This window comes from Macaca nemestrina, chromosome 2 (genome assembly GCF_043159975.1).
Source record: "Macaca nemestrina isolate mMacNem1 chromosome 2, mMacNem.hap1, whole genome shotgun sequence".
Taxonomy (NCBI): Eukaryota; Metazoa; Chordata; class Mammalia; order Primates; family Cercopithecidae; genus Macaca; species Macaca nemestrina.
In genome coordinates this window covers 172503915-172530710 of record NC_092126.1, presented here as the reverse complement: position 1 = coordinate 172530710, position 26796 = coordinate 172503915, and the positions used below count along the sequence as shown (strand labels likewise).

Sequence of the window (26796 nt, the reverse complement as noted above, 5' to 3'; positions counted from 1 at the left end):
GTCGTATACTGAATTACTTAATTTCAGTTCTTCTATTTTAATTCCTTCTTTAAACATGATTGGTTCTACATACAGGAACCTTTAACACCAGTGTTTACTTTTATTTTTGATCTTTGATAGATTAATGGCAATCTAAGAACTGAATTAAACATGTAGGCTAGTGTAAATATTATATAGTATGAGGAAAATATTCTCAAAACTTATGAGAACCTTGATTTTCTTTTGCTCTTTTTCTTTTTTTTTTTCCTAAATGTGACAATCACATATTTTAACCTTTGTAATGCAGGATTGACCTTCCACCCACACATAAACCACCTCCTATGTATGAAGAACGATCCCCACCTTTGCCTCAGAAAGACCTGTATCAGGTATGTGTTCATGAGTACACTTAAGATAATGTGAGATACAATTAAAAAAATACTAAGCCATTTATATTATTTCTTTCAAAATGTTGTTCAGTCATTATGCATTAAAGATTACATAGCAGTACCTAAGTTTTAACTTGCTCAGTCATTTCTCTGAAACATTTAAGAGATCAAATTTTGTCAACAAGTTGTTATGGCCAGTATAGATAAGACAAATCAACATTATATTAGGCTTTTCACTGAATACTTGTTGAAGACTTACTGTTAACACAGTTTTATTGACATACAAGTTTATTGTAAAATAAAAAGTAGAAAATGAATATCTGTTGAGTAGCATGAAGGGCTTCTTTTCCTTGGAGTGTACAGTATTTTATTCTGTTTTGGAATCAGTTCCCATTAATTCATGTGAAAGTATGATTCAGTGCTTTTATCTTGTATTCTATACCTGGATTAATGTGCTGTACTTGTTATTTGAGAAAGTTGTAAACTATCAGAATATTTGAATTCTTTGATTCTCAACTTTAGTGGTTGTGTTTGTATGTTTGTTTTGTCTTTTTCTCTATCACCAACACAACATATTGGATCTCTAAGCCTGTACTGGGGTTTTATAACGTCTGGGGGCATATCTTATAATACTTTCCTCCTAAAATATGTCCTGTATCTTCAGCCTGAATAAGGCAAATCATTAGCCCATCCATTCATTGATTTAATTTGGTGGAAAAATTCTAAAGGAATGTTTCTGCCAAGATGTTCTCAGCTTCTCTTCCTTAGCTGACTGTGTAGTCAGTCTACTGACCAAGAATGGGGCAGGAAGGAGCATTCCCTGGCACGTGGACCCACTGTCAGTGGGTGCTAGCTTTGTCATCTTACACAGTTAGGTGTCCTGATAGTGAAGATGTGCCATTTTTTCAGACCTTTCGTTCTCACATAAAGAGTGTAGTCTCATCTCTTGGCAAATAAATGAAATTGACAAGCAGTGTGAAATGTCATAAAATTCTTAGCTGGAGCTGTTGGGTTTTTTTGTTGTGTTTTGTTTTCGTTTTGGTTTGGGTTTGGGTTTGGGTTTGTTTTTTTGCCAGTTAGATAACTGAAAAAGTAGCTCATTAAAATGTTTTGTAGATTCCTAGATGAAGTTGGTCTGCTTTTCATAATCGATTGGCTATAGGTATTAATAATTATGTAAATTACCTTTTTGCATCATTTTTCAGATTTTTGGTTACTTTTTGAATTTTGCTTCTTAGTTTTTTAGGAACTCTTTGATATGGATAGTAATCTTTTGTATTATATTTATCTCTTATTTTTTAACCGTATAGTGTCATATAGAAAATATTACGTTTATATGTAGTAAAAATCTATTTCTTTCATTGTGTTTGTTGGAAGTTGTGTGTTGTCTGAAATTACTTCCTTACATTTCCTTCTCTCTCCTTGAACTAGAGTGTAGAAAAAAGTCTTAGAAAACTAATAGTTTTGGCTCACTTCTGTAATCCCAGCACTCTGGGAGGCCGAGACGGGCGGATCACGAGGTCAGGAGATCGAGACCATCCTGGCTAACGCGGTGAAACCCCGTCTCTACTAAAAATACAAAAAAATTAGCCAGGTGCGGTGGCGGGCAACTGTAGTCCCAGCTACTCGGGAGGCTGAGGCAGGAGAATGGCGTGAACCCGGGAGGCGGAGCTTGCAGTGAGCCGAGATTGCGCCACTGCACTCCAGCCTGGGAGACAGAGTGAGACTCTGTCTCAAAAAAAAAAAAAAAAGAAAACTAATAGTTTTATGGTTTATGTTTCATTTTAATCTGAAACTTTATTAAACTTAATAAAGAGGTAGAGACCCATTTTTTCCCAATGGGATAACCAGTTGTCCAAATACTTTTCAATTACCTATACTTCTGCATGGTTCAAGAGCACTTTTACCCTAAGGTAAATTCTCATACATATTAGGTCTGTTTCTGAACTCTTAATTCTGTTACATTGCTATGTCTTTCTCTTCCTAAACCAGGATACTGGTATTTCAATTATAATTGTTTTATAATATGATTTGATATTCAGTAAATTCCCTTATCTCTGTTCTTGCTTTCAAAATTTTTCTTGACTTTTCTTTTCTCTGTCTGCTTCAGAATTACCTTCCCAGATTCCATAAACATTCTATTGAACTCCTGAATTAATTTAATAAGAATTGACAACTTTATGATAACGTCATTTCTTCCCATCTAGAAACCAGATAAGCCTCTATTCTGGTTTCTGGTGGGGTGTGTCTGTGTGTGTGTGTGTGTGTGTGTGTGTGTGTGTGTATGCTGGAATAAAATCTCTTTCTGGTACATGCTTTCCACATTCCTATTAGGTTTACTTTAGGCATTTTAAGTATTTTGATAGTCACTGGGATTTCTCTCCACCCTCCCCCTGTGAACTTTTTAAATTGGCTATTAGCATATAGAAATGCCTGATTAAAAATATGAATCTTATATGCAGCCTCTTTTATCAAATTTTTGATTCATTCTAATGGTTTTTCATTTTGTTTTTTTAGGAATATAATCTATTTGCTGCAAATGACAGTTCTCCTTTTTATCCTTTGCATATTGTGATTTCTCAGGGGAATACATATGAGGGGTTTCCTTATGTCATTCAGTTTTAAATCTGATATGAAATAATTGAAGACTAATATAGAATTTCCTTGCATTAAAATTTTTGAAAACACTGCATTCTATGAATAATGCTGTTTTTTAGCCTTGATTTGAAAGAATTAAAAACATTGTGAAAACTATTTTCCAAATCAAGTAAAATGATGTAGGGAACATTTTCAGGAAAACATATCTAATATTTTGAATATAGTTGGATTTCTGATATGGAAAAATCTTAATGAAAATATGAATCTTTTAGAATAGTCTGTGTTTCAGCCTAAAGTAGCATTTACTCTAGAAATGATGACCAGGAGATCCCATGAAATGGATATTTATTTGACTCTACTGAGAATGATAATAGGAATTTCAGTTTAGCAGCAATATTACGGGGAATGAGGCTTTTGAAGTTATTTTTGTGCTGACATACCATGTTAATAAAAGCTTTTCAATCGCTTGAACTATCATGAGATTTTTCTCTCCTTATACCTATTTTCACAGTAGTTGTCTGTCAGATGATTTTTGGTAAATGTTTAATTTTTAACAATCCTAAAACAGTTTTATGAACAGTATTTCACGTATAAGAATACACATACCAGTTTTCATGACAGATATTTGGTTTATGTATACACAATATGTATATTTGTATATGTGTGTGTAAGCTTTCTATGTGATGAAATGTAATATATGCATAAAGTACTTTAATGAATGACACAGAATATAAAAAGCTTATTGGTATGTTTTTAGATTCCACATAGCAACTAACCTTAAGAAACTACCACTTGTAGCATTTTAGTTTAGTATTGCAGAAGTATTTTTCTAATTATCTGAAGACTATTGAAATAGTCTCCCTTTTCCAACTAATGTATTTGTGTGAAGCTTTTATTTTTCTTTATATACTTCAACTAAACAACATATTATGGTAGACTGAATGCTGTAGCAGATATGAAAATCAAACTTTCCTCTTTTGACCCAGATATTAAAAGATTTATAAAATTTAGGAGATACTGTTTATATTAACCTATAATAGGTTTCCTATTCTTTTTAAATGAATTAAATTTTTAAAAACTCTTAGTTTAAATGAATAACATGATAAATATAGATAGCTGTTATTCCTATAAATGAAAGTGCTTGGGGTTCTCAAAATGTAAAAGTTCGTAAAGGGGTCCTGGGGCCAAAAATTTGAGAACTGCTGTTGTAAATTGTAAGTGGTATGAAGGCAGGGGTCATGTCACTGTGGTTTAGTACCATAATCTTAGTGCATAATACAGTGCTTGGCACATATAAGTACCTGATAATTTTTTTTTAATTTGACAGATCAAAATTGTATATTTTTGTGATATACAACATGCAACGCGATGCTTTAATGTATGTGGAATAACTAAATCAAGCAAATTAACATATGCATCACCTTATGTATTCTGATAAACAGTTTTTGAATGAGTAGGTGAAAGAATCAAGCCCTTTTTTATATCCTCTTCAGTTTATAATCTGTGAAAATTTCTGCATCATTTATAATATCCGTATCACAGATACTATATTTCAGTATATTTAATGTCAGTGTCCATAATATCACTGTATCAAGTATGAGATATCAATATATAATATATGTAAAAGAACAGAGAAAAACAGACTATAGAAATATTTTTAAATGTTAGCAATTATCTTTGTAATAGATTTCTCAGTGAATATTATTTTTTTAATATTTTCTGTAGTTTCTGTTTTTTCTGCAGTGCCTTTACCCGCCTCTGTAAGTAGCCTTTTAGCATAGGAAAATAGAGATCTATTGAATACCTGAGTCGCTGACCTGGAATGTTAAGCTAGTCATACTGGTCAGTGTGTCAGCAGTGTTAACTATCTGAAAAAACTGAATTTCTTTCCAATAATTTACTATAGTATATTTCTTTCTTTAGTAAATGTTTGTAAATATTCATGACAGTGTTAGTAGAGAAAGAATGTTGTTACATGTTTTGAAGTGTATAGATAATACATACACAACAATATAAAGAGTTGTTTTCTAAGGTCTCATTCCCATACCTATTTACCCTACCCCCATCATCTACAGATAACCACTTTTATTAATTTATGTCTTCGTACTGTTTCTTTAAGCATAGACAAGAAAACACACACACGCACACACACTCAGGTGCATTTTAATTTATTTTCCCCCTGTTTAAAAGTAATGTATACATACACCTTGTTACATATCTTGCCATTTTCTCCTAAAATATACTGCAGATCTTTTATTATTGAGATGCAGAGAGCATTCTCAACCTTTTTTATGTCTACATAGTATTGTAATGTGTGTATATTACGTAGTTTGCAATGTCAAAAGATTTTAATAAACCAATAATGCTATAACGAATAGCCTGGTATCTATGCTCTTTTGTATGTATGCAAGTATCTGCAGGGTAAATTTTTAAATTTGATCTTGCTACATCAAACAGTAAATGTATTTATAGTTTTGATATATATTGCCAAATAATCCTCTATAAGAACTGTACTATTTTGCACTTCTACTAATAATATATAAAAATACCTGTTTCTCCACAACCTCACCAATAGTATGTATATGTATTCCTCTTGATTATTGCTAATCTGATAGGAATGGCACGTACATATAATTGTAATTTTGCAATCTTTTAGTGAGTTTCTGCATCCTTTCAAGTGTTTAAAAAGCCATTTTTTCCTGCAAATTGTTATTCTTTTGTCTATTTATTTATTGGACAAAATTGTGATGAACGTTTTCTAAACGTTTTATAAGTAGATGTGAAAATATTTTGTTTCATGTGCATTGCTCCATGGTATCCAAATCTGTGGCAAAAACAGTTTAGTAAGATGAATCATGTGTCTCCATTGGTTTATGTTATAAGAAGTTTTAGAAAAGCAAAACAATTATGGTTGGAACTCAAATGTTACTAAAATTTGTGGTTTTAAGAATTTAAGTTCAAGAGATAAGTCCCTCCAGGTATTCAGTTATAATCAGGCCATATTTCATTTAAACCTTTCTTGAACCCATTCACTTTTCTCCTCTTTATAGTTTCATGTATTTTTATTATATCTTTTTAAAAGTCATTTTTCCAATACATCATTGCCATCTTCCAATAGTAATTTTTAGGTAGGCTGCTTTTGTTAGTAATCATTGATGGTCTTATTTTCTCCCAGGATCTGAATATTTTAACATGTTTCCAGGCACTACCAGTAGTTATGATCTTTGGGATTAGGGAAGGGAGAGAGGAATATGATAGAAGAGTTAATATTTTTTTCCCAAATTATATAAAAGTATATGACCGAGTGGATTATTCAAATAAGGATTATTTCTAGCATAGTTTTCCCCTTGAGTAGAAAAATGTTTTCATCTTTCATATTGCCTTCAGTTAGTAAGTACTGGCAGTTATTGAGACAAGTAGTGCAAGAATTTTGGGTCCTTATTCTGCTCTGAGGTGAAAAAAAATTTTGTGATCAACAAAGCTCAGTTAAAATAATGATTTATTAACTAATTTTAGTTGGGGAGCGCCCTTCAAAGCAAAAAGAAATATTAAAAATCTAAATATCTAAAAATATTTGTCAAGAATCATAAAGTTAATTTAAAGGAGATATAGCTGTAACATGTGAAGTGTAAAAGATTGATGTCTTCATCATATCAAAGCTTTTGCTATCTGTCTTATAAATGAGAAAAAGATAAGCTTGTTTTATAAGGGTTTATAGGGATTAATAAACTAATATATGCTACATCCTTAGAATAGTGCCTGACAACACAGTAATTACTGTGCATTTGCTATTATTATTTTAAAAGAAGCTGTATAATTCTTGATAAAAATATTAAAGATGCTAAGCAGTGAAATTATTTCAGTAGAAAAACAAAGCTGATGCTACTTTGATTTATTTAAACTTAGCATATGTTTCTTTTGGAAATATTCATACCTTTATTATAACCTTAGTAGTGCTTGAAATGAAACTAGAATATACGGGATCTACACTTTTTGATTCATAGTAGTGTTTTTTTTTCCTTTGTCATTCATTTATCAAATAAATATTTCTTGAATATTTAATATGTGCCAGTACTGAGAATATGTAGTTAATAAAAGATGAAAAAAATTGTCTATGGAGCTTACGTTTTAGTGATGAATGGACACCATCTATGGTGACAGCTTTCTTCCTTTTTTAAGAAGAGCTTTATTAAAATGTTAATTAACACACACTAAACTTCACATATTAGGAATGTAAATTTGATATGTTTTACATATACTGCGCACACACACAAATATACCTGGCAGATATCACCACAATGAAAATACTGTACATATCCATCATTTCCAAAAGTCCTAGTGTCCCTTTGTAATCTCCCCCCTCTAGTCCTTTACCAGCTTCTCTTTCATATCCTCTGGAAACTAACCACTGATCTGCTTTCTGTCATGTATTAGTTTACATATTCTCAAATTTTACACAAATTTTATACAATTTGTTCTCTCTTTTGGTCTTGCTTCTTTCACTTTACATAGCAATTTTGAGATTCATTCATGTTATGTTGATCAGTAGTTAATTCCTTTTACGTAGCTATAATATACTGCATTTTTGTTTATATATTTATCTGTTGATGGACATTTTTGTTTCCAGTTTGGGACTATTACAGAGTTGCTATGAACATTTATGTACAAGTCTTTGTGTTAATATATGCTTTCATTTCTCTTGGGTAAACACCTAGGAGTGGAATGACTGGGTCATATGGTAAGTGTGTGTTTAACTTTCTAAGAAAATGCCAAACTGTCATCCTAAATGGTTTTACCATTTATGTTCCTATCAGCCATGTGAGTTGCTTCATACCCTTACCAACACTTACTATGATCAGACATTAAAATTTTTAGATATTCTAATAGTTGTGTGGTTGTGTTTTATTTAGGTTTAAATTTTCATTTTTCCTAGTTACTAATATGTAGAACATTTTTTCATTTGCTGGTTTGTCATCAGTTTATGTTCTTTGGTGAAATATCTGTTCAGATTTTTCATTTTTATTGGATCACTTTCTTATTGATGAGTTTTGAGAGTTCTTTATATATTTTAGATACAAATCCTTTGTCAGCTATATAATTAGCAGATATTTTCTCCCATTCTTTTGCTTGTCATTCTCTTTAACAGTGACTTTCTTTTCTTTTCTTTTTTTTTGAAACAAGTCTTGCTCTGTTGCCAGACTGGAGTGCAGTGGTGCAATCTTGGCTCACTGCAACTTCCTGCTCCCGGGTTCAAGCGATTCTCCTGCCTCAGCCTCCCAAGTAGCTGGGACTACAGGCGCACACCAGCAGGCCCAGCTAATTTCTGTATTTTAGTAGAGACGGGGTTTCACCATGTTGTCCAGGATAATCTTGATCTCTTGACCTCGTGATCCGCCCACCTCAGCCTCCCAAAGTGTTGGGATTGCGGGCGTGAGCCACTGCGCCCAGTCAACAGTGACTTTTTAAAAGAAGATGTTAATTTTGATGATGTTCAGATTATATGATAACAATGTAGTGCTATGCTTTTATCTCTGGAATGGGGCTGTGGAGGACCTATTTTTTGTTAGTTGTCGTTTTATTTAATCAAAACTTGATTGACTCATGAGTAAACAGAAATAAGGAACCATTGAAGCTTAATGTGGTAAGCCAAGTACAATGAAATTTCCTCCCAATTTCAGAGCACCTAGTAGCTTTCTTCATAAAAGCATGATGTTTATGTATTGGGAGCAGTTCCTTTGTAAATACGAAGAAGTCTGGACAGAGAGCTGAACTATTTATAAATGTTCAGAACAAAGAAACTAAATTGTTGTCAGAGAATGGACATATTATTTGTGAATTAAATTTTACATAACCACTATTAATCTAATTTTACTTTGAATTTGGCCATTTAGTGTTGATTTTATTCTGAACAGATGGTTTTGTTGAAGTTCTTTTGATACGTTAAAAATAGAAAATTGGTCTATTTATGGACTTCTGAGAGAATAAAAATTAGGCTAAATTAAGGCTGCCCTAAGTGGAGAGTTGTCCAAGTTAGCTATCTTCATATTGTGACATTAGCAATGCCAGTGAGACCTCAGTGCTTGCCTTACTTCCCAGGATTAGAGATTAATAATATCCGTTACTACCTGTTTACACGAAAATACCAATGGGGAGACTATCTCAGGCTATTGATACCCTCCTTATATATGAGCACAGTAATCTTATATCCTAGAATGTCCAGGATTGTCCTGATTTCACGTATTTATGTCCTAGTGCCAGTATGTATTTAAGTCCATGTAGCCTGACTTTGAGCTGCTAAATAATCATGGTGTTATATTAACTCCTGTGATAGTGTTCCACTGAAAACATGACTTTTCGACTTTTATCTCAAATCACCAGCCTTCACTGGTACTTAAAGCTCTCTAAGATACTTCTCTAGTACTCTGGAAATGTCTTAGAACAAATTTATTGAATACTTAGCACACTTTTGTTTTTGAATCTATTCAGATACCTTAAATAAAATGAAATTAGAATTAAAACTTTTGTTAAAGTAAAATTTTTATTTAGAAACATCTTAAGTTTGAAGAAGACATGTTAGAATGAATTAATTTAAATGTTTATAAAGAGTTCAATGGTTAAAAAAAAATAGACCATAACTCTTTAAAAGGCTACAGTTTTCAAGTAAGTTAGAAATACTAGATTAAATTCAAGATACGTTTTGGTTTAGAAAGATTTAAAATGCCAAAAATTAAGAAATGTTTAAAAATAACTGAATAAATGGGAAAACATTCAAAAGGATTTGTTTTGGGGAAAGTAGTCATGACCACAGTTTATTCTTGGTTGAGTTGACCTTATCTGCAGCCACCAAATTATTCCATTTTCTTTTATGAGAATGGGAATCTTTAACCCAGTTTGCCTTGGCAAACTGTCAGATAAGTTTCCATAGCTACCAAGCTACCATAGTTCAAATTCCTGTTTCTAGGCATGATAATAGACATAGTTACCTCTCTTTCCCCACACACATGTTTTCACCACTGGCTAAATCTGGTTGTGGTATGATTCCAAATTTATTTTGCTGGTTTCTTGGAACATATTTTCAAACCCAGATGTTCATCCACTTAGGTTTTTGTATAATAACATCCCATTATTTGATTTATTGATATATCTTGATTGGGAATGTGTTCAGGGCAAGCAGTTAGCCAGTTGGTAACTCCATCTTTTTAAATATATATCACTTGCTACTTGGGAATCTTATTCTGAGAAATAAGCCCCACAGTAACATATGTGTATTTTTGGGCATGTAAATTAAAATGTAAATCTTGAAATTCAGACTAAACAGCATTTTATTATTGAAAAGTTAGTAAGACCCACTGTTTTAGGGGAGGGGCCCAATCTGGAGTGGTACTTTAGTTTGAATCATTGATACTGCTTTACAAATATGTTTCAAAACGCATTAGGCCTGTTAAAATCATTTTCATATTTACTAACATGTCACAACTTACTTTCCTTACCTTTGATTAATAGCAAAATACATAGGTTACACATTCATATTCAGGATCATTCTTTTTGATGAGTTTCCATGACAACCAAACAAAAAACTTAGAACTTAAAATACATTAAATTCTTTTAGGCCTACTTCTGGTTTTTCAAGAGATCCAGCTTGAGTTCATTTAACATTTGTATGACTGCATAATTTGTCTGTTTCTTCCACAGAGCCAAACTCCATGATGATTTCTTACTGTTCCATTGATGGGGGAGTGTAGTTTTTCTTTATAATTTTAAAAAACAGAACTTGAACCGCAAGGTGAAGGTCACAAGAAGGTAGAATAGAATACTCAGCATAAAGATGACGTTTCCAATAATTAGATTTGTCTGATAGTGGGGCTGATACTTTGCACAGTAATACTGACATTGTGTATTGGACTCAGCTTTTGTCTATTGTTGTAGGTTATAGGAAGCATTCCTGCATTGGGAATAAAGTTACGTTTTAAGGCCCCTTCCAGTTCTACATCTTGACTCTTTTTTTTCCCCTGGGAAAATAATACAGATGGTAGATTCAAAAGTAACATTGGTATTACTTGAGACCAATGTTCTACATAGATATCTTCATGTGATTCTTAGTGTAACATTTAACTATACAGTTGATTAGTTAATGGGTTATTATAAAAGCACACACAGTAGAAGTAACCAACACTATTCTGTACATGTTTTCGAGTTTCATTTTAAGAACTGTTGCCAATCCAAATATCATTGAATTTAAAAAACAACGTAGACAAAAATTACTTCAAATTTTTTTTTGCTTTAAGAACAAGATTTTCTTCTTAAAAATGTGAATTAAACATTGTATTTTGGTTGCTTTACACTTAGGACTGTTTGACAGCTCACATAGATACTAGAAGCTTAAAATGCACTTTGAATGATATCTTTACAGTAGCTTTAACCACAATGAATATAGATGAGATATAAAACTTGCTATCGGTGGAGTATTTTTTGTACATAAGTAACTTTAGAAGAATGAGATTTGTTAAAGGCCTTTAAAAGGAAATGCTTAGCTTTATGAAGATTCATATTTTAAATTCATTGGCACTTTACAGAAGGTAATAATCTCAATTTCAGATGTTTGGCGGGCGGTAATTCTATAGACTATCAGTCCTGTTTATGAAAAGAAATGGCATGTAAATGTATTTGTCTGAAACTTTTCAAATGCCTTATTATTGATACATGTATTCCCAAGGAAACCACAAATACCTTTTTAGAAAAATAATGTAAAATAGTAGCTTTACTTTTAAGTAGAACCTGAGAAATTGCAGACTATATTTAAGAAAAGGTAGTTACAAAGTTGAATAATTTTACTGTGGGTATTTCCCATTGAGAAATGAACTGCATGTATAATTGTTAAACCATGTGTGGCATGTTTACACACACACACACACACACACACACACACATTAATTGTACCAGATCATAAAAACATAAAACTTAAAGTGATAAGTTGGACTTCATTAAAATTAAAAACTTTAGGTCTTTGAAAGACACCATTAGGAAAGCAAAGGCAAACCACAGACACAAACAAAATTTGTATCAGACAAAAGACTTTCTTCCAGAATATATGAAGAAGTCTTAGAACTCAATAGGAAGACAACCCAGTTTTTTAAAATGAGCAGACTTATTTAGACTTTTTGTCAAAGAAAATGTACTAATGGCCAATAAGCACATGAAAAAATACTCAACATTACTAGTCACCAGATAAATACAAGTTAAACCACAATGAATTGCCACTGCACATCCATTAGATTTGCTAACATTAAGACTGACTGAACTGTTTGTTGATATTATAATTAATAGCTTCCAGTTTCTTTTGTAAATCTGTTTTTATACGTGCTGAGTTTATATAACAATTTATACTTAATTTTATTATTTTCTATTTTTGCTCTAGTAGGTTTATATTTTATTGTTTTCTATTCTTACATCCCAAAATACTGCATGTAATTGTAAGTCCAAACACCAAAATTGTTCTGGGGGAATATTCCTTCACTTCCACTCCCATTATAGTTCTTGTATACAGGGATTTATAATGAGTATGGTTTTTGGCTCATAAAAAGTTACTCAAGTTTATTTTTATTTTAAAGTCCTCTACAACTGAGTAATCCTATCCTTGATGGTAGTTTTCCATAGTGAACTAACTGGAATTAATTAAGTAATCCACTGTACTCTTTTTTTTTTTTTTTTTCTTTTTAAGTGAGGAATGTGATATTATGAGTTACCTAACTTGACAAGGGAGAGAGTTGTCAGGGCAGCACATGGCAAGTATGAGTCATTGCCCTGGAGTTGGAAACACCATTTGAGGTCTCAAAGCTCAGTCTTCTACTCAAGGCGAAATTTCCTCCAACATCACTCCTAAAAGATCGCCATCTAGCTTTCAACTGAAAACACTTCAGTTAACAATTTTACTACCTCATGAGACATTATATTTCTTTTTTGATAGGCCAAATTGCTAGCAAATTAGAAATCTACCCTCCTTTCAACTTAATTAGCCCTGATTATGATCTCTGTAATTTTAAAAAATCTCTTAAGCATTTTAAGCTACATTTATTAAGAACATAAATTTCTTAGCCCACTTTTTATACAAAAATTAAATGCTTGCAACAATCCTTCAGGAATTGTTTGATAGCCTTTCAGATATTTAAAGTTCTCTGACTTGCTGTCACTATTTTATTTAAACTAGCTTGAGTACTCCCAGTATTTTTAACCATTTCTAATATAATGTATTTTATCTCCCCTCACTGGTCCCTCTGTTTCATTTCATTGAAATGTAATATTCATCATGAAATATGTTTCTGGAACAAAATAGAATACTCCATGGTGATAAGTGCCAAATGAATTTATAACCTTTTCTAATCCCTGTACTTCTGTTAAAATTATCTGCTTCCATTTCTGCATGTACGTATATATATTTCACAGCTAGCTACCATCTTAGTATCTTAAAATCCCTGTCAATTCAGACATCTTCCATACAGATATATTCATTTTGTTAACCTAATTGTGTTTCTGTCTCTTAAATTTAACCTTTCTTTTAGATTAATGTTCCTTTTTTGCCAGTTTTTTTTTTTTTTTACAGTCAAGATTCATAAATTTTGATTTTTCTAGTGCCCTGAACTGATGTGAAAAATGGGAAACCAAAGTGATAAGACTCAAAACAACAGTAAAAGGAAATGGCCAAACCCAGTTGGATTATCAAAATCAGTTATTAGTATCTTGCTATTTTTACCCATGTTTCACATTAACTCTTTTTTACATGATTTTTTTTTTACTTTATATATTTTTCCACTGTATAGATTTTTTTTCTTTTTGCAACCAAAGTGATGATCATATATTTTCCAATTTTAAAAATTATTTCTAGTGGAAAATTGGAGCTAAAGGGAGAATAAAATAGAATGGAGTTTAGGGGGCTGGGCACAGTGGCTAATGCCTATAATCCCGGCACTTTGGGAGGCCAAGGCAGGAGGATCAGGAGGTCAGGAGATCGAGACCATCCTGGCTAACACGGTGAAACCCCGACTCTACTAAAAATACAAAAACTTAGCCGGACGTGGTGGTGGGCACCTGTAGTCCCAGCGACTCGGGAGGCTGAGGCAGGAGAATGGCGTGAACCTGGGAGGCAGAGCTTGCAGTGAACTGAGATAGCACCACTGCAGTCCAGCCTGGGCAACAGAGCGAGACTACGTCTCAAAAAAAATAAAAAAGAATGGAGAGTAGGGAAGATGAGTTTTGGGAACGGAATTAGAGAATGAATTTATATCTCTAGTAATCTTGAAAGTAAGAATTAGTGTGATGGTATGGAGTAAAAGTAGAGCAGGGAGAAATGGTAGATATGTGTGAGCTTCCAAAGCTTTTCAAACACAACCTGGAGACATAAGGCGTATTATACTAATGAGGTAATTAAAGTTTCAAACAGAAATTGCTGTCTCACGTTGTTAGTCTGGCACCATATCCACCTTGTTTCTGGTGGTTAAATGCTGCCACTTGGCCTTTGTCACCGCAAAATGCCATTTTTTTTAACCCACTGCCATGCTTGGGTCTACAGAGAAGAGCAACCAGTGAATTCTCAAGGATGCCAGATCTCCCCTCATGAATGTATTTCACACAGAATTGGTGAAGGGAATGTTCTCAAGACCTCTGGAGCAGGGGTCCCCAACCCCCATGCCACAGACCAGTATTGGTCTGTGGCTTGTTAGGAACCAGGCCACACAGCAGCAGGGTAGTGAGCATTACCGCCTGAGCTCCACCTCCTGTCAGATCAGCAGTGGCATCAGATTCTCATAGGAGCGCAAACTATTGCGAACTGTGCATGCAAGGGATCTAGGTTGCATGCTCCTTGTGGAACAGTTTCATCCCGAAACCATCCCCTGTACCCTGATCCATGGAAAAAATGTCTTCCATGAAACCCATCCCTCGTTCCAAAAAGGTTGGTCACTGCTGTTCTGGAGGACAAAGTTAACAGGTGATTAAACAGATCTTACATAAGAGAAATCCACCTTAGCATTTTATCTCCTTAAGCATTTGAATTCTTCTACAGTATATCAAGGAAGTTCTAGAATTTCACCTTCATTTAGTGTAGTCCACCTTTGAGCCTGGATTTCAGTCAGCCAGCCAACCTGTTACCACTAATAGCCACTCCAATACATTGAATCCAGAATCACAACTTAGCAGATCTGTATAAACAAATTTTAAGTCAACATTATGATCCTTCCATTCTGATTCCAACCCCTTAGCATCCCTTTCCATGTAGATTCTTAAGGTTTCTCTCTCTAATTTGGCAATATCTTGCAGGGTTTTCTTGGGAGGGCAGGTCACTCTTTGCGATTTAACCTCTGAGTTAAATAGATCTTGAAAATTAAACACTGCCTTTGAAAAAAAACTCAGTCATAGTTAAAAGGAAATATTTGGCACTCATATCATTGATATGGTTTGGCAGTGTCCCCACCTAAATCTCATCTTGAATTGTAGTTCCCATAATCCCCACGTCATGGGAAGGACCTGGTGGGAGGTAATTGAATCATGGAGGCAGGCTTCCCATGCTGCTGTTCTTGTGGTAATAAGTTCTCATGAAACCTGATGGTGTTATAAGGGGCTTTTCCCCCTTTTGCTAATGTGAAGAAGGATGTGTTTGCTTCCCTTTCTGCCATGATTGTAAGTTTCTCAAGGCCTCACCAGCCATGCGGAACTGTGAGTCAATTAAACCTCTTTCCTTTGTAAAGTACGCAGTCTCAGGCTTTCCTTTATAGCAGTGTGAGAACAGACTAATGCAATCAAACTGCCTAGAAATCTCAGATAAATTCACCGATTCATTATATATATAATTTTGTTTACAGCACCACAGCCAACAGTGTTGTTAAACTTTCTCCTACCATGTAATGATTCCCTTTCAGCTTCCAGTAACATTTTCCTGATCTTTCTTTAACCTTTTACCAACAGCCTCCTTGAAGACCACCAAGCTGCTTCTGTTAGCTGTCTCTTCTAAGACCCTTCCAACATCTGCCCATAGCCTGGTCTCAAAGCTGTTGCCACGTGTTTTAGGTTTTGTTACAGCAGCACTCTACTTCCATGTGTAAAAATCTTTTGGCTTTCTTTTGCTATGTAACAACCTCAATTTAGTGGCTTAAATGAACAGCAGCCATTTTATTACTCTCTCTCATGATTCTGAAGTTGACAGGGTGCTTTGTGAGAAGCCCTGGGCAGCTTAGGGTTTCTCACATAGTTGCAGTCAGATGGTGGCTGGGGCTGTAGTCATCTGAATGCTCACTCACTTGTTTGGTTCCTGGGATAACAAAACACAAACATATGGGGGCTGAACAGTTTATACTCCCACTGCCCAAGGGTCTCTCTTTATAGTCTTTCTACATGGTCTCTCCAGCATGGTAGCTTCCTAGTAGCTAGACTTCTTACATGGCAGCTCAGGATTCCTGAGGTGCATGTTCACAGAGAGAAAGGAAAGTGAAAGCTGTGTTACCATAGGATCACTTCCACCATACTTTAATAGTTGAAGCAACTACAAAGGCCCACTCATAAGGCAAGGTTTTATGTAAACTCCAGTTCTTAATGGGGGAGTGGCAGTATTCTGGGAAGTCTGTGTGACTAGAAATAATGCTGTAGCAGGTTTTGGAAAATACAGTCTGTGTCCTCTGTGTTGTCATATATCCAGAATGTTTTGAAACATGCAAATATAAAACTAAAATGAAGGGTAAATATCAATAGAGGTCAGTAAATCTTTGCAAGGTTTATAATGTCACTTTATAATTCATTTACCTTATATTTGCATTGTATTGTTATACATCAGTGGATGGTCATAACATCTGCTGACCAATGAAAGACTGAAAGTAAAATTTTAATGCTAATAGGAAAGAATTAATTAGGGAAGGCTATGAGAGGGAAGATTCATTTTATAGGTGGTTATACATTAATTTTTTATGTCACAATGATTTTTTTCTTTGTGCATTGTCAAGACTGCAGTTACTTGAATAAATAGTATATTGAGAAAGAGGATTTTCTAATTTTTATATATGGATAGATCAGATCTATAAAGTAAATGGAGAATTCAGAATCAAGAAAAGATTTCACAGTGAAAAGATGAAACAAGTACGATCTGGGAATACTATCAAAGTAAATCTGAAAAACAAAAAAGTCAAATAAGAAACAGGAATTACTATTTGTGAAACCAAAAGAAAACTTAAGTACAAAAGAAAAGTACCAAATATGCAAAGTATTTGTATTTCATAATTGATATATTGACAATCAAATGTTTGTGAAATTTTTAACTAGAATTAAGATTTGAAAGTTAGCAAAATACCATAGTTTTAAGACCCAGTTTTTGTAAATCTTTACCTTGTATACATTTGTCATTTTTTAAAAGTCTAGTTATCAAGATATATCATTTACATCAAATTTAAATATTTAATTTCCTCAAATATAGTTGTATTTGTTAAATATGTAGATGCTTTGCGTTGAAGCTATCTCCCATGTGGAGTCTCTCAGCTTTATTTCTGTCAGCTGTATACCATCATGTCCTGCCCTGGTTTTGCATAGTCAGCCTTCAAAGGGGGTTTCTTTCCTCATGTTACTACCATTAGCAAATACTGTGACTGAAATATATTACCATATGTTATATATTTCCCCACTGCCTTAACAAAGTACCAAAAACTGGGTGACTTAAAACAACTGAAATTTATTCTCTCACAATTCTGGAGGCAGAAATCCCAAATCAAGGTGTTGGCACGGTGTCTGAGGCCCTGAGGGGAAATCTTTTCCATGCCTCTCTTTTGGTTCCGGTGGTTGCTGGGAATCCTTGACATTCACTGGCGTATAATCTTTACATGGTGTTCTTCCTCTCTATAACTACATTTTCTTTTTCTTACAAGAACACCAGTCGTTGAACTAGGGTCCACCCGAATCAGCATGTCCTCATTTTAACTCGATGACATTGGCAAAAATTCCATTTCTAAATAAGGCCACATTCACAGGTACCCAGGATTAGAACTTAGACGTAACTTTTTTGAAAACACAGTTCAGCACACACCACCATGTAAGTCAGGCACTAGACTTAATGCCAAAAGCATGTTGAAATGACAAAACATTTCATGCCTGTTTCATCTTTTATTGTCAAAATTTTACCATTGAATACAGCTAAGCTTAACTTTAATCAGAATGCAGATACTTTTTTAAAAGCATTCTTTTTGCTGTCCACATTATGGTACCTGAACTGATGAAATTCTTCAGCCAAAAGTTGTTCACATGACATGTTAGATCTTTACTACTTAGAGAATGAGATGGATTTCTTCAAAATGGCTTTCCTGAAAGAACCAGAATATGTATGAGTAGACAGAATCTTTTAAGGAAATGTAAGGAGAAGACTGAAACTGCCCCATACTGCCTGAGTATGGTATGGAATTGACAGATGAGCCATTGACAGAGCACAAAGGAAGTCTTTTTAGTTCTGATTTTCCCAGAGGGCAAACTTGGATGCTTCACCATGCCTGTAAAATTTAAAAAGCCATCACAGATAAGCAACTTGGCTACTTTGCATGAGCATCACTATTCCATAAGCTTGTATTAGTTGCACAATGGAAGGCTATAGTTATAGAATAATGAATTACTATTGAGTAAGATACTCTATTTCAAGAACAATATTTGGGAAATTGCCTGGTCTGAATTGTAGCCAAATATGAATAACATAAGTAAAAGAGAGATAGCTAAATTCCAGCAGTAATTCAGAAACCAGTAACCTAAACTCATTCTCCAAAAAAGTTTTCCTGAGCTGCTAAATGTGGCAAAATTGGGTACTTCTTGTGTCAGTCAGGACAGGCTTGGTTATGCTGCAGGAACCAACAATCCTCAGATTTCAGGGTCTTAAAACAACAAGTTGGTTGCTGCGTGCCTGAGGTCTGCTGCAAGTTTTGGTGATGCTCCTGGGTAGCTTCTCTACATTTGCCAATTTAGAGTTGCAGTTTCATGTCAACACGTACTGCCATAGTCACTGGAATGGGCAAAGGAAGGCTGGAGAATTGACCCCCAGCAATTAAATACTTGAAGCTTCAAGTGCTATCTTTCTTTCTCCCATTCTGTTGGCTCCAGCAAGTCACATAACTTCAAGGGGGATGGGTTATATAATCCTCTCAAGTACCTAGAAAGAGGGGAACAACATGCCAGTGAACAATGTTATGTCCCCCGTGCTCCTTTTTTGATCCCTGTCCACTTTCTTGTGACATGATACACAACCAAAGAAAACAATGAGCAGCAAGGAAATTGAATAATCCCCAAACTAAACTCATAATTATCTACCTAATTCCTTTGTAAAACCTGCAGAAGTCTCAGATGGGACTACATTAACTGTTCTCTGAGTTGTAGTTAAGACTAGGAAATCAGCCCAAGATAAATGACTTTCTTATATTCTGTTTTCTGTGCCTACTTGATGTTTATCTAATTTGAGATCTGGGATCAATCTAGATTAAGGTCTGCCTTTAAGAGACAGAACTCCTGGGTGCAGCATGAATGTGGATTATTAGATGTGTGTAAATATTGGCTTTGGTAATCTTGAGGGGAATGATACTCACTTGACAGTAATGATCAAAAGCTTTGGGTCCATTCTCTTTGGCTATATCTCAAGCCCTAGTAATCTTTCTATTTAGAATTTGTATCACTAAAGCTATATATACTATGTATATGTGAATACATGTAATGTAGGAATAATATATAAGTCGTAAATTGTGTTTATAATATTTAATAAAGATAGGTAGGTAGGTAGGTAGGTAGATTTGAACCCATAAATGACTGAATCAGATGTACATGTAGGTGATTCACCCATTTGAGCTAAGTGATATTTGCATTTTGTAGCCACATTCACTTTGTAAAATTGAACGTCAATTAGAAGTGAATTTTTGCAATGAGTCAAAAGATATTTAAAGAGATAACTCTACATCTGGAGATATTTCTGCAGCTGGGAAATAGTTCAAGAATAAAGACTAGCAGACTAGTTTGTTAGTACTATTTTAAGAAAGGCATTAGAATCAGCATTTTCAGCGGTAAGAGACCTCAGAAAGCACATTATCTAACCCCCTTTCCTCTTTTAAGTACGTAATTACTATCTAAAACAACATGCAATTTCTTCTAATATTGAGAGTTGTAATGAGACACTAGCTGTTCCTGAGTAAAAGGGCCTATGCTAGCCATAAATAGAAGGATGAAGTGAGTTCCTCTTACAAACTGACCTATTCTTTATATTTGTTGTTATAATCACAAAAAGAAACAATAAAAGCTCAATTTTTTATATTGAGTATAAAAGCTGGTGTGTTGTAGATACAACTTAGAGTAGGTTGATGAAGATGGTGAAAATAATTCTGTGAGTTATGGGATATAATGAGAGATTATGCTGGGGATTGGTAGGTAAATGGGCGTTAGAACATTTGGAGGTGAGTGGTCTCCTTTGCTGATGGTATTTTTGTGTCTCCCTGTGTATAAACTTTATATACACATCTGCTCCAGGGTGAGCAGAGAGGCCACAGACATCAGTGTCTGTGTCATTGGGAAAAAGCCCCCTTTTCACAACAAGAAGATTAGGACAGCATTATAATCCTAGACAACTCACTTTTGTTTTGTTTTGTTTTGTTTTTTGGATGTTAGTTACCAGCCTTTGTGTTAGGCACTCCATACAGATGACACTTGGGACTAGAAGTGTTTTGGATTTCAGGTTTTTTATTTCAGACTTCAGAATATTTGTGTTGTGCTTACCAGTTGAGCATCCCTAATCTGAAAATCTGAAACGCTCCAAAAAGCATTTTCTTTGAGTGTCACATCAGTGCTCGAAAAGTTTAGAATTTTGGAGCATTTTACATATTCAGATTCGTAATACTCAACTTGTAATAACCTTGGATGAACAGCCAGATAAGGGGAAAAAAAATAACATGCTAGAAATACAAAGAGCTGTGGTAATACAGAGGAGAAGATAGAGTCATTCATTCTAGTTAGGAATCTGCGAAGGCTTTGCAAAGAGAGACAGTAATTTGAAGTAAGTATTTAAAATGGAAGAATTTTAGTAGGCAGAGAAGCAGCAGAAGACATTCCCAGGTAGAGTAAATAGGTGAGCAGAAGCAGGAAGACAAGAATAAGCTAGATATGTTCATACACACATACATACACAGACTTCCTACCCCCTTCCCTTTTATATCTTCCCCTAGTACTTATTACTAATATATGTATATGTGTGTGTGTGCGTGTATATACACACACATATACACGCACACACACATATATAAATGTTTTTCTATCCTATTAGAATACATTAGGAATAATATACAAGTATGTACATTAGGAATATTATATATCCTATTAGAATACATTAGGACAGGAATTTTTTGTCAACACTGCCCTGTCTTAAGCATCTACAAAAGTGTCTGGCAAATGGTTGGTGCTCAAATGTTTATTGAGTGGATTAATCAATCAAAAGTGTTTGAGAAGGGCAGTGACATGATCTTATGCTTTGGGAGGACAGTTTACAAGCTGCTATAGGGATAATTTGCAGAAGCAGATTCTGGGCAAAGGAAAGTTCAGAGACTACCAAAAGAATATAGGTTTTCAAAGCTAATCACAATTGAGGATAGGAGCATGCCTTAGTTATTTGAATCCTCTACTGCTGCCTTTTAGCATATGTCTGGCACACATTAGGCATTCAGTACCTTGATGAATAGATGGTTGGATCTGCAGTTATTAGAGTAATATCTATATCATTTAGCTCTTAATTCTGTAGTCCTCCCTATATTACCTTGTACTGGGGCTCTGTAAGTTTTTGGATTACTAGAATAATGATTAGGGAAAAGAAAACAAATATACTTTTCTTTATTCAAAAAGAAAGGAAATCCTAGGACAAATGTAGTTTATACTAGTATATCAAGACTATTCACATTTTTTTTATTATTATACTTTATGTTCTAGAGTACATGTGCACAACGTGCAGGTTTGTTACATATGTATACATGTGCCATGTTGGTGTGCTGCACCCATTAACTCGTCATTTACATTAGGTATATCTCCTAATGCTATCCCCCACAATATTTTTTTAAAGAGAATACAGTTGGATATTCAAGATGCTTGATGTCTTAAATCAAAATTTGACATCAAGCATAATACAATGTATTGGGATATTGTCAATAAATATTTTTGCCTGTTAAATTATGCTCAAGGATAAGTAAAATGCACTGTCATAGAAAATTAATAGATTATAAGCACAGTTACTAGAGCACATTTTAAAGTTGTTGATGATTATTCCATTCATTTCCACGGTCTAATGTGAAGATGTCCTTTCTCCATTAAAACACTCAACGACAAGTACATTCTATTTATCTCCTAACTCCTGGAAAGATGCCTAAAATCTCAAACTAAGAATTAGGGCAACCGTGTTATATTCAGCTGCAGTAATGAAATTGCAAATATAAATATTAATGCATATGGAAGCATACCAATCAGATGAATCCCTTAGAAGTGAAAACTCATGGATACATGGATTTTAATTTTGATGGTTATTGCTAATGAATTTATACTTTGTACCAACGTACACTGCCACTGATAGCATATGAGAGGAAAGTATGTTCTTTAGTTATTAGCTAGCTTGGCATTTAACAAAACCATTGCTATGCTACTAAGTGATATACTGTCCAGTTGAAAGTGTTCTTGTGTGCCCCCCTTTGTCTCTATCCAAAGTGTGAGCTCTTATCCACTGATGTATTGGATAAATTTGGCTGTTTATATATTAAGTGAAATGCTCTTTAAACTTTTATTCTTCCTTGCCATATTTAAGTTGAAGCATAAATCTCCAACTCTGTTCTTCTTTATTAGGCATGAAGAAGAAAAGTGAAAGGTAGAGGGAGACAGTAAGTGAGGGTAGGATGGAATTAGGTTGGTGATAAAACGTTAAAGCTTTTATTGAATTACTCTATTGTGAATAATAGCTATTATTGAGCGCTGCTTATATGGTAGGCATTGTTACAAGCACTTTACATGAACGGTCTCATTTAATTCTTACAGTCAACCCCTCAGGTGGGAATTACTGTTTTCTCCCTTCTATCAGTGAGGAAACTGAGGCTTTAAGGGGTATTAAGGAAAAAAAAAATTCAGTGATACTTTATTAAAGCATAGTAAGGCAGACTTTATTCAGGACCATAGAAATAGATATAGGGAGTCTTGCGATAGGGGAGAAAGATTGGGCTTAATTCTGAATACAGCATATACAAGTGGGCATTTATAACCAAGGAGCAGAGTGGGGGGTCAGTGGATGAAAAATTACTAAGAGGAAACATCGGAGGTAAGGGGAATATCTGGCTAAACCAACCTAACAGGATTCCTGTTGAAGACAGGGCAGTGTGATCAGATATTACCTGGGAGATAGTGGAGGATGAAGCACCTGATGAGCTATCTGGGATGATCATATATTGAGGGTGGGAAATTCTTGCTAAACTAACTTAGCAGGGATTGCTAAAACACAGAGTTTATGAGGAAGTGGACAGATGGGCCTTGGAGAAGGTTCAGAAGACTCACTCAAGCTTGGCCAAGCAAGGAATCTTTGTCACGGATTAAGTAATTTTACCAAGACCTTCTTTAATATACAGCTTCTAAGTTTGGGTTCTTCTATTCCTTGCTGCCTACCAACCAAGAGAACATATGTTAATACTAATTAAAGCTGATATTTAGCATTTTCTAAATGTATGGCATTGTTCTAAGTTCTTTATACACATTACCTCATGAAATTCTCATAATATTGTGAAGCACATGCCATTATTATCCTCACATTTAAGATGAGCATACTGAAGCTCAGAAGGTTAATCACTTCATTAGTGCCACCATCTATCTGAGGTAGAATTAGAACCCATGCAGTCTAGCTCAAGAGCCTACAATGGGTTTCAAGTACTGAAAAGATCACTGGCCCACCAGTCAAGGAGCATGGATTTGGATTTGTGTCCCAGCTACATCATGAGTGAACCCTTGGGGGAAATCCTTTCACCTTAATTCTGTTTCCTCGTGTAAAAGGAGGGCGTTTGTTTCTCCATAGTCCTGAGGGACTACTTGCACTAACACTTTAGGTTTATCAATGAAAGGGGTTGAACAAGTGTGCTACTTCTCATTCATCAGTTGTTGAGGATAACCTTAGACTTTAGTAGTTAGGTTATTCCACAGCCTCTGGGATTGTACCCAGAAGATGCTCACCTTCCGCAATTTAATATACCATCCTTTTCCCAACACATCAGGTGCATTTACATCTCTGTAGGACAGAGCTCCATATACCAGTGCATATTGACATTTGAAACCTACTTATAGAGATATTATATGACCCTACTGCACATGTGGGTGGGACCTCGTAAGAAAAAAAAAAAAAAAAAAAAAAAAAACTCTGGAAAGCAGTTGAAGGATACACATGTCATCTCCTGGTAAGCTTAAGAAAAAAGTTAACTTACAGTGTAAAGTGCACATATTTTCTTAGAACAATTCACTTCTTTTTCCAACTTGCCCTGCTAAACGTCTGTTACACAGATTTGTGGCCAAGTACTTGAAGTAGATTATTTTCAACATTTTATAAAATAAGGAAACATTGAGGCATTTTTGCCAACAAGAGTTACCTAAATATTCTGCATCTTCTTGTTTTGAACGATATGCAGATTCAACTAAAATGATATGTTAAAATAAAGAAATTGGGTACTTAGTACTGTCACAACTCTTTTTTCTTATGGACACTTGCCATATTTTAAGACTTTTCTCCGTGAGTTCTACAAGTAGATTTTTTAAGCCCTGTAATCTTAGTGCTTATCGTTTTCCCTTGTGTTTGTAGCAGCTGCTTCCTTTCATGATCCTCTTTCTTCCTTCTAACTTCCTCATTTTAGTGCCTCTCATCACCGTCACTCCCCTACTTCCAGCTCCACATACACTCATGCATGTGCACACAAGCATACCCACACATCATGTATTATTCTGGGCACTTGTCACTTCGATGCAGAAGGCTTAATGATACTATGTTAAGATACATATGAGGTGACATAAACATGCTTAGATCTTGGATGAGGAAGGATAGAAATAAAAATAATACCATTTCCATCTACTTTGACACATTTAAAGTGTCCAGAGTTATCTTGGATTTTGTTTTACAGAACTTTGGATTACCTCAGCTTCTTTATGTGCTCATTTTTTAAAAGCTTACATTTCTTCAAACCTTACTAAATGTAAGATGGTATTGTGTTCAAAAATGATATTATTAATAGAAGGGAAAAAAAAGAAAGTGGGTCCTAAAGTTGAATTATTGAACGTGCTAACAAATTAAACTTTCATGCTTAATGGTGACATAATACTCATTATAGAATTCTCCACCCACAAATTGTTATCAGGTGGATATTTTTCGTATTGACCTGTTTCCTTGATCTGCCATTTACCATGCACATTGGTTGGAGGCCCCATTTTTCTATAAACATTTTATAGCACCTAGACTTATTTGTGAAATCCTGCACACGTTGTTCTGAGAACCTTTTGTGTTTTACTGTATATTATCCAGTTTCCTCAGGTCTTTTGAACTAAACATGAGATTGCAGCAAATCATTCCAAGCTGCTGTGAAAGAAATGTGATAGATTTTTTACAGCTTTTGAAGTCACTTATATCCAGTATGATCTTTCCATTTTTTCCTCCAAGCAACTTTCATACAAATGCCATATTCTTTTAGAAACAGGGCTACATGAAAAGTAAACAATTGTGCCTTTTTCTTTTAATGCATAGATGGTGCATATTCTCTTTGATGTGTTATGCTTTCTGGGTCTGTTAGGAAAACTTGACTCCTATTCCAAGAGCATGCCACTCCCCTTTAATACAAGATGCTTCATCTCTGTGAACAAGGAAAATCTATTTCTGAACCTGCATCTGCTCCACAGCTTTACAAGACCAGTGGTCTTTTCCTGCAGGTGATAACATTTAGCCCTTCCCATTTTCTTACAACTTATTATCAAAACATGAACAGCTTTCATCTCTTCTGGATCTTTTACCTGTAATCATACATGATTTTTTCAGTCAAGATCCTCTACAGGGCTTATAAACTCTTACGCATCTGTTTCAGTTCATGGCAGTCTTACACCTTCTGCTCCACCTCCCTGAACCTCACATTTGGTTTGTAATATGAGCTGCCCAGTCACCACCCAGGGAATTTACAGTCTTTGTCCTCTCTTGAAGAACAATGGCTTCTCCCTGTAGTCAGCCCCTGTACTACATTCCTTTCTTCAGTTGAGCTTGTATTCCTTTCTCCTTCTATTGTTGTTTTGAAAAATCTGTGTTGTGATTTCCTGGGTAGAATATGATCCTCCTCACTCTTAGACTCAGTGTACAGTAATAATCTCTTTTATTATCCACACTGCTATCCTTTCATAGACAAATAATATCCTTTTGTCTCACAAGCCTTTAGTAAAGTTTACAGCCTACATTTTTTCTTATATCGTCTCCTTTTTTTTTTTTTTTGTACACCTGCAGCTTCTGCATACTTGATTACAGTCCATTGGTATTTTTTGCATGGTTTTGTTTCCCCTTCTTGACTCCCTATTGTTAATAGTAAAATCCTGGATTCTCCTGGGCTCTGAGAACCTAGCTATCATCATCATCATTATCATCGTCGTCATCATCCAGATTAATGTTTCTCAAGTCCTGCTCTCACTGTGTTGCTTTCACCTAGGAGCTGGGTGGCTCTGGAGGCTTGGGACTCTGAGTCTAGCCCTATGTGATGTGACTCCACCATACCTAACCCAGTACTCCCAGTATGTTCAAGTGAGTTCTCCCATCCAACCA

At 34.7% G+C, this 26796-nt stretch overlaps 1 protein-coding gene across 5 annotated transcripts in view; it reads left to right on the top strand.

The window, feature by feature from the left end:
• LOC105470416 (nectin cell adhesion molecule 3) overlaps positions 1-26796 on the top strand; it is a 129303-nt gene that overhangs the window by 72613 nt on the left and 29894 nt on the right. For 4 of the 5 annotated variants that reach the window (XM_011722403.3, XM_071092453.1, XM_071092454.1 and 1 more), the window contains exon 7: positions 287-368. In XM_011722403.3, the coding sequence (XP_011720705.1) occupies positions 287-368 (82 nt within the window). Of the gene's footprint in view, positions 1-286; positions 369-2885; positions 3027-26796 lie in introns of those variants that run through there. The other variant, XM_071092456.1, reaches the window with a different exon arrangement.